Source organism: Triturus cristatus, chromosome 3_1, assembly GCF_964204655.1.
Source record: "Triturus cristatus chromosome 3_1, aTriCri1.1, whole genome shotgun sequence".
Taxonomy (NCBI): Eukaryota; Metazoa; Chordata; class Amphibia; order Caudata; family Salamandridae; genus Triturus; species Triturus cristatus.
Window position 1 is genome coordinate 479,387,331 of NC_140583.1, and position 13,784 is coordinate 479,401,114.

The following is a 13,784-nucleotide window of genomic DNA, read 5'->3' on the forward strand; positions in this document are numbered from 1 at the left end:
ATGCAGTGGTAAAGACGCCTCCTTGTAGAGACCACGTTGTAAAGGCAGCACGTGGTTTAGCCTTCGTTGTAAATGCTGTTTCCCTTTTCCAATAAAGAGTAGTCAACTTTATGTATAATAACACACCTACTGGTTTCACATGTGCAGATTTGGCACAAGATACCCGTACAGTGAGGGCTGACCAGTGAGGTCACTGACACTCATGGTTGTCTTCTCAGGGATTTGTTCACCCTTACATTTATCTGTCGATTCAGGACATATGACGCGTGTATAAAGGACTGTGAATACCTCTATACCCCCAAACGTTTTTGCCACAGCTTGATTCTGACCACGGTCACTGATACAGATCTAGGGAAGAAAATGCACTGCGTAAAAATCTCGCTCTTTGGGTGTGCAGAGCCAGTTTTCACAAACAAGTTACTTTATTTTTTCACATTTTTCCCCACAGGATAATATATTACTCTATACTTTTTTTTTAAAAAAAATGAGCGTTGTATTCAGTTGTTAGTTTTAAAGTGGCAAATGATCGCTTCAAGCCTCAAGTTTACGTCACTTTGCCAGCAATAGAACAGTATGCCCGTATTTAAGTTTGGCGAACGCCAACAGCCAGAGTTTTGGAGTAGTTGTTAAAATGCATTCATACACCCACCTACCACCTGATTCTAAACTTGGTTATTCATTGTTCCGTTGTAAGAGCAGTTGAAAAACTGACCCTCCTACCCCCATGGCTATGATGTCAAAGTAGTGAAATACCAAGCTCGAAGCCAGAGCCCCGCCCGGCGCTGATCAGCTGTTTGCTCTGTGTTTTCAGGTAAAGGCGGTGGAATAGTACCTCAGGGTATGCTGCCGTGCACGCTTTATTTTGCCGGTCTGGATTCTCCGTACACATAGCCGCCAAGGTTTCAGATTGCTATGTGTGACATTTTCATAATTTCAGTGTAATTATGAGTGACACTTCAACAACTGTGAGTGACACTTTCTCGCGAGCAAAATCAACCAATGCAGACGAGTGAAACATATACATATCAGAAATTACACCCATTTGAGCAATGCGAAACTCTAAGACGTTAACTGCTGCCAGAAATGGAAAGGCACTAACTTAGCGCCCTTGTAACCTGAACTTTCTTCTAATGGCTGTAATATTTCAAGGACACTCTGACACTAAGCAGGATGAAAATCGCATGATTTTCCAGGTATGTGTAGAGGATGTTTTAAATGGTGAGGATGTGGAGGCGAATTTGAGCTTTTGATTGTATATGAAGAACTCTGAACGATTCTTATGTTTTGTTTGGGTTCACCTTGATATGTTCGATTGACCCTGAGCAGGGTGATGTGGATTATAAGGACTGAATAAGCTAAACAATTTACTGAATTATAAAAAATGTTAGTCCAAGTCCCCTCCAAAGAGGAACATAAGCACCCCCTGACCAGTTTGGCGTTTTTGGATCTCATCAGTGAGGTGGGTCCTGACTCCAATGGAACAGCGAGCACAGGACCCACATCTTGGCACACACCTTGAACTTACGGTGTCTCACATAGAAAAGCAAAAAGAGTTGTGGGTGAAATACTTGAAATTGTTTCATCCGTTGATAATCACTCAGCCAACTCTCCAGTCTTACTATACCAGACTTTTAAGAGCAGGACAGAAGTGTGGACATCTCTGTTTGGAAGTTCTGGATATGAAGCGTGGACGATAGCCTCCAAAAGCCACCTTACCAGCCAGTGATGGAAACATGAAGCTGGAATGTGTCAACTGAGAAAACCGCCAAAAGAAAAAAAGGATGAAGCAAACAAAAAAATCTGGAATTCACTACCACAACAGTAGTATACAGGACACAGAGAAGAAAGGCCAAAAAAAGCAGAGCAGGAACATCCAGGACCATTGCAATGCACCAAGGAACCCTTTTGAGAGGTTTTAGGGAAGAATAAACTGGAAGGGGGAGACGTGGCCACGCAGGCATCCAAAATGGCCACTTGTAGTTGAAGCTCCGTCGGCCAGCCAACTACATCCTGCGTTATCCTCTATAAATCGATCAAATATGCTCCTACACTGAACACCGCTGACTACGTGAAACGACCCTGCTTCGAACGGACGGACTCCGATCCCTGGAGGAGCCGCCATCATCAAGATACATCGAATGTCACTCCGAGACAAGGCGGGGCGGAGCTCGCGGTCCGGGACCCGACTGCTCTGAACGGGTGATGGAGAGAGATGGTGCCCGGTGTTGCAGGTGAGTGGGGGCCTGTTGCTGCGGCGCTGGTCCTAGGCGCGGGCTGGTAGTGGCGACTCCCCCCCATGCGGCACAGAGGACTGGGCTAGGCTGCGGTGTCGGTAGACCACGCCCAGTTGAAAAGGCTTGTACCCGTCACTAACTTAGGCCGCGTGGGGGACAGGGCCCTGCGACGAGCTTTACGTGTGATCTACTGAGGGCGTAGAAGTGTGGAGGAAGGTGGGGGGGATGTCTCCGCGCCGATCCCCGGCGCATGACGGCCGGCTGCTCTGTGGCATGGTCCCTTCTCACCCGCTCCCGTGCAGTACAATTGTGGGCGCCATGCCCCATTGTCTGGATCCCTGGGGCGCACTACTGGCACCCGTAGAGATAGAAAAGCCTGGCTTTCCTGGTGCATTTGATTACTCGTCTGACACTAGTACAGGACACACAAGGTGCTGGGCCTGATCTGGGGCTTTGGTTGCGTCCAGTGACCTATAGCCTATCTGCGAACTCCTACGCCGCAAGTCCATTGAGTTGCAACCCTCTTCATAGTCAGCTCTGGACGGCTTGGGAGCGGGGCACGAAGGGACCGGCCGTGCCAGCCCACAAGGCCTGATGCAGGCATCTGCTACACCAGGCCTGTAATCCTGCGGGGTGTTGTTCCCTTGCCGTCACACAGATCAGGTTGCGCCTTGCACCGAGGATACTACAACTTCCACAGAAGTGCCGCAAACTACTGACTGCAGGAGCTGCCTCAGGTGGCGACATCGGCACAATTCTCATTGCTAAGCTGCGATTCCACCACGATGCGCTGCCGCGGCATGGGCCGCAAAGACCCCAAACAAAAGACCCTGCCCTTCGAAAAACTCGCAGACAGAACCACTTAAGAAGCCCCCATAATGGTGGAGAGTGCACAGAGAGCGGACCGTGCTTATGACCTCCCTACACTGTCCGCGTCAATGCTTCAGGATGAGGACGTGTTTCAAGGCCTTAGACGGGCGGTTTTACGCGTTGGATAAGAACGTGGCGGATATGGGGGACAAAATTCAAGCACATGACAGATGTCTGGACGTTGCCGAAGCCCGCATTTTGGACATAGAGGACGGCAAAGCACAGTACCTGAAGCACCTGGAACGTACCGAACGCATCCTTAAAGAGGTAGCTATAAAGAATGAGGATCTAGAAGCGCGCAGTAACATTCGTATTTTAGGGGTCCCTGAGACTGCAACAGCGGGTCCGATGGCTCTGTTTGTAGAGTCATTGCTGTCTGACATTTTTGGAAAGGAGTCCTTCACACACGGATTTGTGATAGAGTGAGCGCACCGATCCCTCGGGCGCAGACCAAATCCTGCCTGTCCTCATCGACCCATTATTGCCAGAGTCATGAACTTCAGAGACCGGGGTTCAGTGTTACGTCTGGCCAGAGAACGGGATGACACCATGTGGCAGGGCTCTATACTATCCTTCTACCCAGACTTCACTTCAATGGTGCAGGATGCCCGCCTGAAATTTAATGGGGTGAATGCCACGCTTAGAAATCTGGGTTTAAAAAATGGTATGCTGTACCCTGCCAGACTGAAAGTGGACATAGGTGACCGTGCTCGCATCTTTGATACCCCAACAGAGGCGCAAGAATTCTGCCACACTTATAAACCCTCCCCTCCACACAGTGGCTCTGATGCAAGTGCTGAACTGTTCTCCAGTTCCGGCACTGGGTGACTCTGCAGCGTGATCTCTTTCCCCTTAACTTGCATAATGAACCTGGGATAATGTACAATATTTTACTAAGTTGTTTCAGATTGTTGGCTGTCTGATGTGGCGGTGCCACCCCTCAAGGTGTATACCTTGGATTTGCTCATATCTATGCGAACGTACCCTTCTAGGGTTTCTACTATCCAATGTAAAGTTACTTGATACCTCAAGTTATGCGTTCTGTTGGGATACTGCCTCGCTTGGGATGGGGTGAGGCTGGGTGGTGGGAGGAGGGGGGGGTAGATACATATTACATGGAAACATTTCCAGTTATGTACTGCTATGGTCACTGTTTTTCTGTTTTCTTTACAATTTCCTTACGTCATACTTGCTGAGCGGTCTTTATGGCACGGTTAGGTAATATCGAAGGTCCCTCTACCTTGTCCTTAATGTCCTGGGATGTCAGGGGCCTGAAGGATCACCGTAAAAGAATACAGGTTGTGAATTATATGATGCGACACACTGTAGACATCGCTTATTTATAGGAAACACATTTGCCTAAATCGGGCACAGCCCGTTTTGCTGCCAGCTGGGGAGCGCATAGATATTTTGCAAATTACAGCAATTATGCCAGGGGGGTAGCTATCCTTATACTTAAAAGAGTTCCCTTCAGCTTCAGCTCAGTGGTTGGGGACATGGAGGGTCGATTCATAATTGTCACAGGCACGCTCATGGGACACTACACGGCTTTGGTATGCGTCTATGGTCCGAATACTGACTCCCCGCACTCCTTTCCCTCCCTACACGGTCACCTAGCGAGACTGGAACCTAGCTTACTTCTGATTGGGGGGGACTTTAACTTGCTACTGAACCCAAGCTTAAATAGCACCTCCGCTTCTACGGATACTAAGCTGTGTGCGCGCCGCGCATTGCTAGATCTCTGTGAGTAGACTCACTACTCGGGCCAACATAACACGTGGACCAGGATTTCTGGCTAGTCTACCCCTAAGTTGCCGGTTGGTTCAAGGTCACAGGCGACACTTCCACGCACGTACTCAGACCATGCCCCGATACAGCTTTACTTGAATGTTCCTCGGCCTGAAGGCTTTGAGCGACAGTAGCGATTTCTGAGCCGAGCCCTATTCGATGATCTTTTTAACGCACAGGTACGCAAAGCCATTGAAGATTACTTTTCCATTAACACCAGCTCCATAGACACATGGGTGGTCCTATGGGAGGGTTTCAAAGCATACATAAGAGGTGTCTGCATCTCCAAGCATGCCGGGTACTTAAAGACTTGTGTAACACACTAGCGCGCATTGAGCGCGAACTCGCAAACTTAGAAATCTCACCGCTACACACCTCCGGCCCGGACTTGGAGGGAATGCGAATTTCTCTACTTATTTCGTGATGCAGCAGATAGGGAGCTCTTATATCTGGGCAAACACCAGTCTTCTAGACAGTATGGAGAGGCGGAGTGACCCGGACGGGTACAAGTGCAGATGCTCCGCTCCCCATACAGTAGGTCTTACATTACTAAAATCCGAACATCCGCGAATAAAACACTATCATGCACCCCAGCTGTTCACGAGGAATTCCTGGAATATTTCACAGCCCTTTACTCATCTAAACTAGGGAGCAATCATTCAGCTCAGGAAGACTATTTATCAGAAATTGCGCTAGTATATTTGGAAAAGTGTATGCAAGATTTTTTTAGCTGAACCCATATCTGAGACTGATGTACATGGCGCGATTGAGGCTCTCAAGGGCTCCTTGGCTCCCGGCCTAGACGGTTTACAGGGAACTTCTATAAGGCCTATAAAGACTTACTAGCACCATTGATTGAAATCTATGCTGAAACACTTCAGAGACAGGTGCTGCCCCCTATCCTACGAGAGGCGGGAACTATCCTCCTGTCCAAACCTGGCAAACATACATCCCTTTGTAGCTCGTACCGACCCCTTTCGCTGTTAAACTTAGATTATAAAATATTGGCTAAAATGATCACTAATCGTCTGTCCCAATTAATGGAATTCATCATATCCCCAGCCCAATCGGACTTCGTCCCTCACCACTCAACTTCATTAAATCTCAGGACACTATTTGCTGTCATACATAGAATTGACCCAAATGTACCAGCTGCCGCTATCCTTTTAGATGCTGAAAAAGCCTTCGATTCCATAGAATGGCCGTTCTTTCTTTCGATCATGCGTCGCATGGGCATGCCTATGGGCTTCATAGCCACAAAGCACTGTTATACTGCAAACCACTGGCCAGACTCTGATTAAACGACACTCTTTCCCGGTCCTTCTCACTGTTTCGGGGCACCCGGCAGGGCTGTCCCCTATCCCCTCTTTTGTTTATTTTAGCCATGGACCCGTTGATTCACCATTTTCAAGAACGCCAATTACACAGAGGCTTGCAATTTAACACTGGCCCCTTGCTGGTCTCACTATATGCGGACAACACTATCCTCTATGTCCAAGACCCTCAGGTAAACCTGGAACCACTCATCCGAGAAATACTCAGATTTAGCCGATTTTCTGGATTAGGCATTAACTGGCACTAGTCTGTGATTTTTCCATTAACGACGAGCACGGTTCAATGGGATTGTGGTTTCCCTCTGGAATGGTGCACCGAGTCGGTTAAATATTTGGGCATACACATTCACCGAGACACTGCACAATTCCTCAGTTTGAACTATGGGCGTGCAATCAGCGCCTTAAAAGCCCGGATAGAACACTGGCTCCATCTGCCTCTATCCACAGCTGGCAGGGTCGCAATTCTCAAAATAGTGATACTTCCTAAATTCTTGTATCTTTTTAATAATATCCCCGTACCCCTAACCAACAGTTTTTTTGTTTTACATTACGTACACACCTCATAAGATTGGTATGGGAGGGTAGAGGGCCCGCGTCCGCTGGCAGGTGCTTACCCTACCATACGATAGGGGTGGATATGGTGTCCCAGACCCTCACCTGTACTATTTGGTGGCCCAATGCTGCTATGTATATGCATGGTTCCACCCCGATGCCAGAATACCATTCCTGTGGCTGGAGGCGGATTTCGTCCTGCCTGGCAAACTGGCCACCGTACTACCAAAGGATGTACCTAAGGACCCACACGACATACAGACGGTCTCCACCACCAGTTGGACATGGAATAAATTACGGAGACTAGTCGACACCACCACATTATATTCTTCTGCCCTACCCCTCCCCAACCCTACTTGACTGCCAATTACAGGGGAAAAATTGGTACAACGCCCATTAGACAAATTCAACATTACCAACCTGGGAGACCTCTACCCGGCTGGGCACATTTTTTCGGTTACTGAAGACGTCCGATTCCAAACTCACACCTTTATGGATGCCTTTGTATTAGGGCGAGTTCGCTCTGCGCGCCACATTGCCTACTTATCCAGTTGAGCCTGACTCTTTTGACCCACTAACATTGATCATTGAAAATGAGAAAGGTACACATTCATCTCCAAACTATACAAAGCATGTGCTGTGGTCAGACAGGTTAGACATGATGAGGTTCGAAACACATAGGAGCATGATCTGGGCCACACCATAACGGACGACCAATGGGCTAAATGCTGCGCGGTGACGAGGGAAGTCTCCCTCAATAGTAAGCATAAGCTGTTACATTTCAAATTTCTGCGCCGTATTTAGTACACGCCCGCTATGGCGCGTAGAATAGATCCTTCCAGACCCCACACAGGTCAGAAATGCTCCGCCCCATATGCAGACTTTGCACACCTAACATGGACCTGCCCCAAAATGCAATCATACTGGGTGCAGATGCACATCACACGTAACATGATTGATCTGACACTGATTCCCACTCTGGAAGTGGCTCTACTGGGCTACACGGTTAATTTCCCAAAAAAAGTGAGGAGATTTGCATCCCTTGGGTTCTTACTAGCCAAAAGGGAGATAGCTTTACTATGGGAACTTAAGACTGCCCCCACACCCCAGAAATGGTTGCGCAGCTTGGCGTACTGCAACGTGAACAGTGAAGTTTATGGCAGCATTATGCCCAGCTTGTCGCGTCCTAAAGACATATGGGGCCCATATAGTGCCTACGTCACAGCACTGAGACAGGCGTCCACTTCACAAGTAGAAAACGGCAATGTTCCCGAAAGGGCTGGGTTAACGGGATATGGCCTCCAGATCTGCTACTGCCACACACTGGTCATCAACTCCTAGATACCCTGCACCTGTTGGATTGTACTTGAAGTCCTATCGGTCCAGATAACGAAACGTATACGCATTGAGGTTGATTAAACTGTTGGGGCAAATGAGGGGAGATATACTTCTGAGAATGTAAAATGTGGATATTTACATGCTTACGGAAATAGTCACTTAACCCTGCTTACTCTGCTCAATCCTGCTACCTAGAACTGTGATGTGGAATATGACGGTGTACCATTAAGTACTTTGTTTATATATGTGAAAACTTGGAAAATAAAGTAAAAAAAAAAAAAGAATGACCTGGAAGGGAAGCAGGAATCAAGGAAGTAATTCCCTACATCTTAGGCTGCTAAAACTCCAAAGGAATCAATTGAAAAGCGACCATGATTGATTGGGCTATGAAAAAAGGAAGTCCACCCATGTGGTGCCATCACTTCTTGCCTAGACCTTCCCTGCAAGGAGCATGGTACTCCCAGGAAACCAAACCTCTACCAACCCCGAATGGCTGCAGAGGAGAAGGACTCAGAGGCAACCCTAATGGGAAACAGCCTTTACAACAAGGTTTTTATCACGTTGTGCCTTTACCATGCATTTTATTACCACATGCATGCCTTTAAAACGCATGCCTATACCCTGCATATAAAGATACGTTTCGAGGATCACCCCACAAATACATTGTTGTATATATATATATATATATATATATATATATATATAAACAACGCGTGGTAATGGCATGCGTTGCAAAAATATATTGTAGTGTAGTTCCTATTTCCTTAATAGGCTCTGCGCATTGGAATAATATATCCTATAGATTTGGCATGGGACTGAGGTTAGTATGCCCCTATCGAGTATATTAAACGTAATTACTATGTGCCAGCTAACTCAGAGGCCACTTGAAACTCCTTGTAAACAAGAAGGGAGTAGTTTCTGGCAACCGCATAAACATGACAACTTTGTTTCCCTTTAGAATCAGAACACTCTAGTGGAAACAACAGATAACAGTTTTACTCAGCTAATCGTGCATGCTTAGTTTCTTCAGAGTTACACAGAAAGAATAGACAGGCGTTTCAATAAAAGGATTTATTGAACAGTCTTGTTTCTCGTGTAAGAGATATGAGCTGTTACCATCGTAAGACAGTATGCGAGATATATTATGTACAGTGTAAGCAGTAGAAAGAAATAATACTGCGCTAGCATTATCTTTTAGCTATGACATATATATTCATATACATAAATAACATAAGCTAAAAATGCGAGTACTCATAAGATTCTTCTCTAACTAGTTCTACCCCAGTGTACCTAACCTAAGTGTAGTACAAGGTAAGAAGTAGGTGATGTATTCTATAGTATGGTAGGCTATAGTATGGTATGCTATAGTATGGTATGCTATAGTCTGGTATGCCAAGTCTGGTATGCCAAGTCTGGTATGCCAAGAGTCCCTCTAGGTTCTAGTCGGCTCCATACCTTGAGAATGAGAGAGGTGGGAATCTCTTTTTCGGGTCTCGAACTTTAACAGCCAGCGAAGGGAGTCAGAACACTGGAAGCTGGATTCTCTGCGAGCAGGGAGGACAACGTTTCTTGTCAGTGCGTCAGGCCGGGAAACGGGCTCCTCTAAAGTCGAGGTCTCCTCCTACTTGCTTGGGCAAGGGAAGGTATATTTATACCTGGTGGGTGCCTTGGAATGTTAGCATTGACGTAAAGTCGGGCAGAGGCAGACGTCAGGAATGAACCCTTAAGGAATAGCGGTTCATGCATAAAAAATGAGTTCTTGGAGAAATCAATAATCCTGTGCTAGGGGAACGCCCAAGAGCTTAAGGGTCTGGTTTCTAAGAACTCATTGTGACGTTGGGGTGGACGGATGTAGGTGACCATGCCTGTATTTGGATAGCATGGCTAATGCCTAAATAAGGACTGGGAATTGTGCCTATATAAGGACATGTTTCAGGAAAACCTATATACGGACACCTAAAGCGGAATACAACAATATGTGTTCTAAAACAATACGGGGTAAAAATGCATTGTAAAGACATGCAAAGTATTTCACTGCGTTGTGCTGTCAATCAACCACCTTAGCCACAGCAGGTAATGAGGAATGCCGGCATGTATAAAGAGCACTTCTGCTCCTGGCAATGGGACGAGCTTAGTTGACGCGCTCAACTCTTTAACAAGGGCGCCTGCCACAAGCGCTTACGACAAGACAGTGACCAATGTATAGAAAAATTGTTTCTCTGTTATGCTCCGAAAGGCCTCGGTTTTGCTCCAAAAAGGTACACTCCAGCTTGAATGGCCAACCCATGACACCCCAGAACAAGAGCAAAAGCAACACCACAAACTTATTGGGTCCCATCAATGAGGTTCAGATTGATTCGTATGTCACAGTGAGCATGAGACCCATGTGTGGGCATATTGACAGCTTCTATTGTTGGAAAAAAAAAATATATATATATATGCCTATTACAAGCACAGTCCTTGAATGCGCTGTTAGTGATGTAGCATTCAAAAATGTAATGTCCACATTAGCTCTGCAACCAGGTCCATATCAGGCAGTTTTTAGTATTCATTAATATAAATCAAAAATTTCAACAAGATCTCAAGCACTCCCAATTACACTAAATTTTAATTACATCACTTACAGTTTGCCAATACTATTGTGACTTTTGGATCAACAAAAGAGTTGTGTTAAGTGTAACATATTCGATTTGCATTTTCTCGCCCAAAACCATAGTTATTTTTTAGAACTCGGCTACAGGCAGTGTTATCTGTCTGTTGGAGACCTATACTTTGCAATATATTACATTAGTGTGGTCTTTTGGTCAGCCCTTGCTAATGATTCAAGGGCTTGGTTACCTCTCTTATTTCCCTGACCCTTATTCTATGGCTTTCCTCCCTATTTTTGTGTTAGCCACACCTAGGGGCATTTTGGTCTCAGTGTTTGGACAGGAGGATGATTTCTTCCATTGCTGTCAGACTTTGCGTTGCAGTGCATGAGAGGAAATATTTTCTCTCCCTCTCTCTGCTTGCCCTCCTCTCTTTTACCTCCCTTCCCCACCTACATAGCATAATGTGTATTTGTAAAGTGCACGTTCATCCAAGGGTACTTTGGCGCTGAATAACAGATGTTTATTGTTACTCAAATCAATGGTACTCATTTTATCGACCTCAGAAGATGAAACGCTGAGTGGACACACCGGGGTTTGAACTTGCGATCATGAGCTCAAACATTAGTCCACTAAGCCAGAAGACCTAGCTCACATCTAACTCAGTGTCTTCTATTCCACATTCCTCTTGCTTATATTTTGTCACTCACTATTCCAGATTAGTCACCTATGCATGTGCAATCAAGTGTGGGAGGCATCTAAATATGGGCGTGTATCCACAGTGGTCATCTTTGTATTTGTTGCAACATGGCAAAATGCATTTACGTATGGTTGCCATTGGTGCTGCACGCATCTGAGGAGTCTTCTTGTAAAGCATTTTTAAATATTTGAACAAACCCATGCCTAAATGGCTGCCACAAATATGCATGCATTCGTGGCTCTTTCTATGATTTAAAAAGAAAAAACAATGGTAAAGCCAATATTGACAGCTGAGAACTATTGCCTTTGTCAATGTTTGCATCACATGCCAGACATTTAATATGAGACCTAGACATACTTCTTCTGCTATAAAAAGTTAATAACTCCAGTTTGGATCACAGCCAGAAATTAAAGACTAATTAGAGGGGTCAGTTGTATATGTCTTGCCATGGATAGTGCAACTGTTGTGTCATTTTGTCCAGATATAGTGCTCAAAGTATACTATTGATGGCACGATAAATGGCCGGTAATTTTCAAAGTGATACATGCGCGTGGCATTGTTTAAGACTTGTCTTTTAAATAGTGTGAGAAACGTTGTTCAACAGCAGTAGGTTGGAAGGTGCTCCAGCCACAAGAATATTAGGCACTCCTAGCTTTCCACACCTGCCTTTGTATTTTGAAATAAAATTGTTACACAAATTCTTTCATCCACAGATATAAAGGAGAAGGAATTATACAAGCAAGCCCTGATCACGTCTGGCAGTGTTTAAATCCAGAACCTGGTGGATTAAGAACCAAATGGGATAAAAACGTCCAGAATTTCGAAGTTATTGAAGCAGTTGCTGATGTAAGAACGTTAAAAATTACTTTATTGTCAAACAAGCATGTTTACGATAGTGCATATTATTTATTTACCAATCAATAGAAAAGTAAATAATGGTCCAACATTTTCAGTGTAGAGGTACATAGTGTGTAGGTTTTTGTGACCTAATGCATTCTGCTCTTGCTTGTACCTGAAGTTGCATTGTAGTACTTCTCTCTGTGATAATCTTCTGGAATTGGTTTAAACGTACTAACTCCTAGGGGTTCATAATTCAGTTGGGGCCTTTCTAAGCCATTTATGCCACAAAGTCCTATGTCATTTTCCTTCGACTATTACTGTCTATGCATGTATGTATGTATATAGTATCTCTATAGCACCTACCTAGCTAAAAGGGTGCGGGGCATTGTACATGGTCAAAGACAAGCATAAATTTAAAAAGTAATAGGAGAGAAAGCAGGGTTGTGTACGTCTAATGCATTGTGATGCAGTGTTCTGTAAAGAGGTGAGTTTTCAACTCTTTCCTAGATTAAAGCAGCTTCAGGGCGATTCTGATGAATATGGGGATGTTGTTCCAGATTCTAGTCGAATAGATGGAAAAGGTCTGCTGTCTTGTGTTTTGTAAATTATTCAGCTCGTTTTGAAGTTGGTGCGGGCCAGTAAGGGGAGCCAATGGAGTTTTGTGAGGATGAGAGTGAAGTGGTCATAATTCTTCAGGCCCTGGGTCAGATGTGCTGTGTCATAGGATGCCCCTAGGAGGTGCCAGTTTCGAATCCGGGAGGCCATGGTGAAGGACTCTACCACTATCCATATGCAAGAGTATGATGGCTTGAACAGCAGTCTGAAGTCACTTTCTAGAAGAAACAGTTTGACTTTCTTTAGAGCTGGTACCAGGCTGTCTTTGTGTTTTTTGCCAATGTGTTCCTCAAGGTTCATGTCAATGAGCCAGGATTGTGCTGAATCTTGTTTGCTGTTCTTGGAAAATGACAGGACTTTTCTCTTGTTTGTTTTAAGCCTTAGGTAGGCTCTGCAAATCCAGGTCTGGATGATGTACAAGCAGTGTTTGAGGCAGTGGATATCTGAAGCAGAGATTTTCAAGTAGAGTTGTTGTCTATTGTCAGCATATTGGTACATTTTGATGCTTTTATCTGTGAGCAGAGCACCAAGCAGATTGATGTAAATGTTGAAGTTGACAGCAGAAAATATGGAGCTGATCATCTTTTGGAACCTGAAAGTGACCATGTGAACAAACTTGTTTAAGTTGGAAAGGAGGAAAGAGAATTAATAACGGACATTGCTGGTGAATCCCATTTGAGACACCAGGGTGCTGGCGAGGGTAAGGAGGTCAAGTGTGTCGAAAGCAGGTGAGAAGTTCAGCAATAACAGGGGCATGAGCTATTTTCATCTGTGGTGAAGAGGACATTGTCTACAATGTGTAAGGTAGCAGTCTAGGTGCTGCAACATAATATGGAGGCAGATTGGTAGCTATAAAGGAGATGGTCAGCATTGATGTGATCTTGGGGTTGCACATAGATTGCTTTTTCAATAATTTTGCCAATGA

At 45.2% G+C, this 13,784-nt stretch overlaps 1 protein-coding gene across 1 annotated transcript in view; it reads left to right on the forward strand.

Moving 5' to 3' along the window:
- Nucleotides 1-13,784, forward strand: part of STARD5 (StAR related lipid transfer domain containing 5) — a 63,206-nt gene that overhangs the window by 23,888 nt on the left and 25,534 nt on the right. Inside the window, exon 3 of the mRNA XM_085644298.1 lies at nucleotides 12,118-12,250. Within this exon, the coding sequence (XP_085500424.1) occupies nucleotides 12,118-12,250 (133 nt within the window). The remainder of the gene's footprint in view (nucleotides 1-12,117; nucleotides 12,251-13,784) is intronic.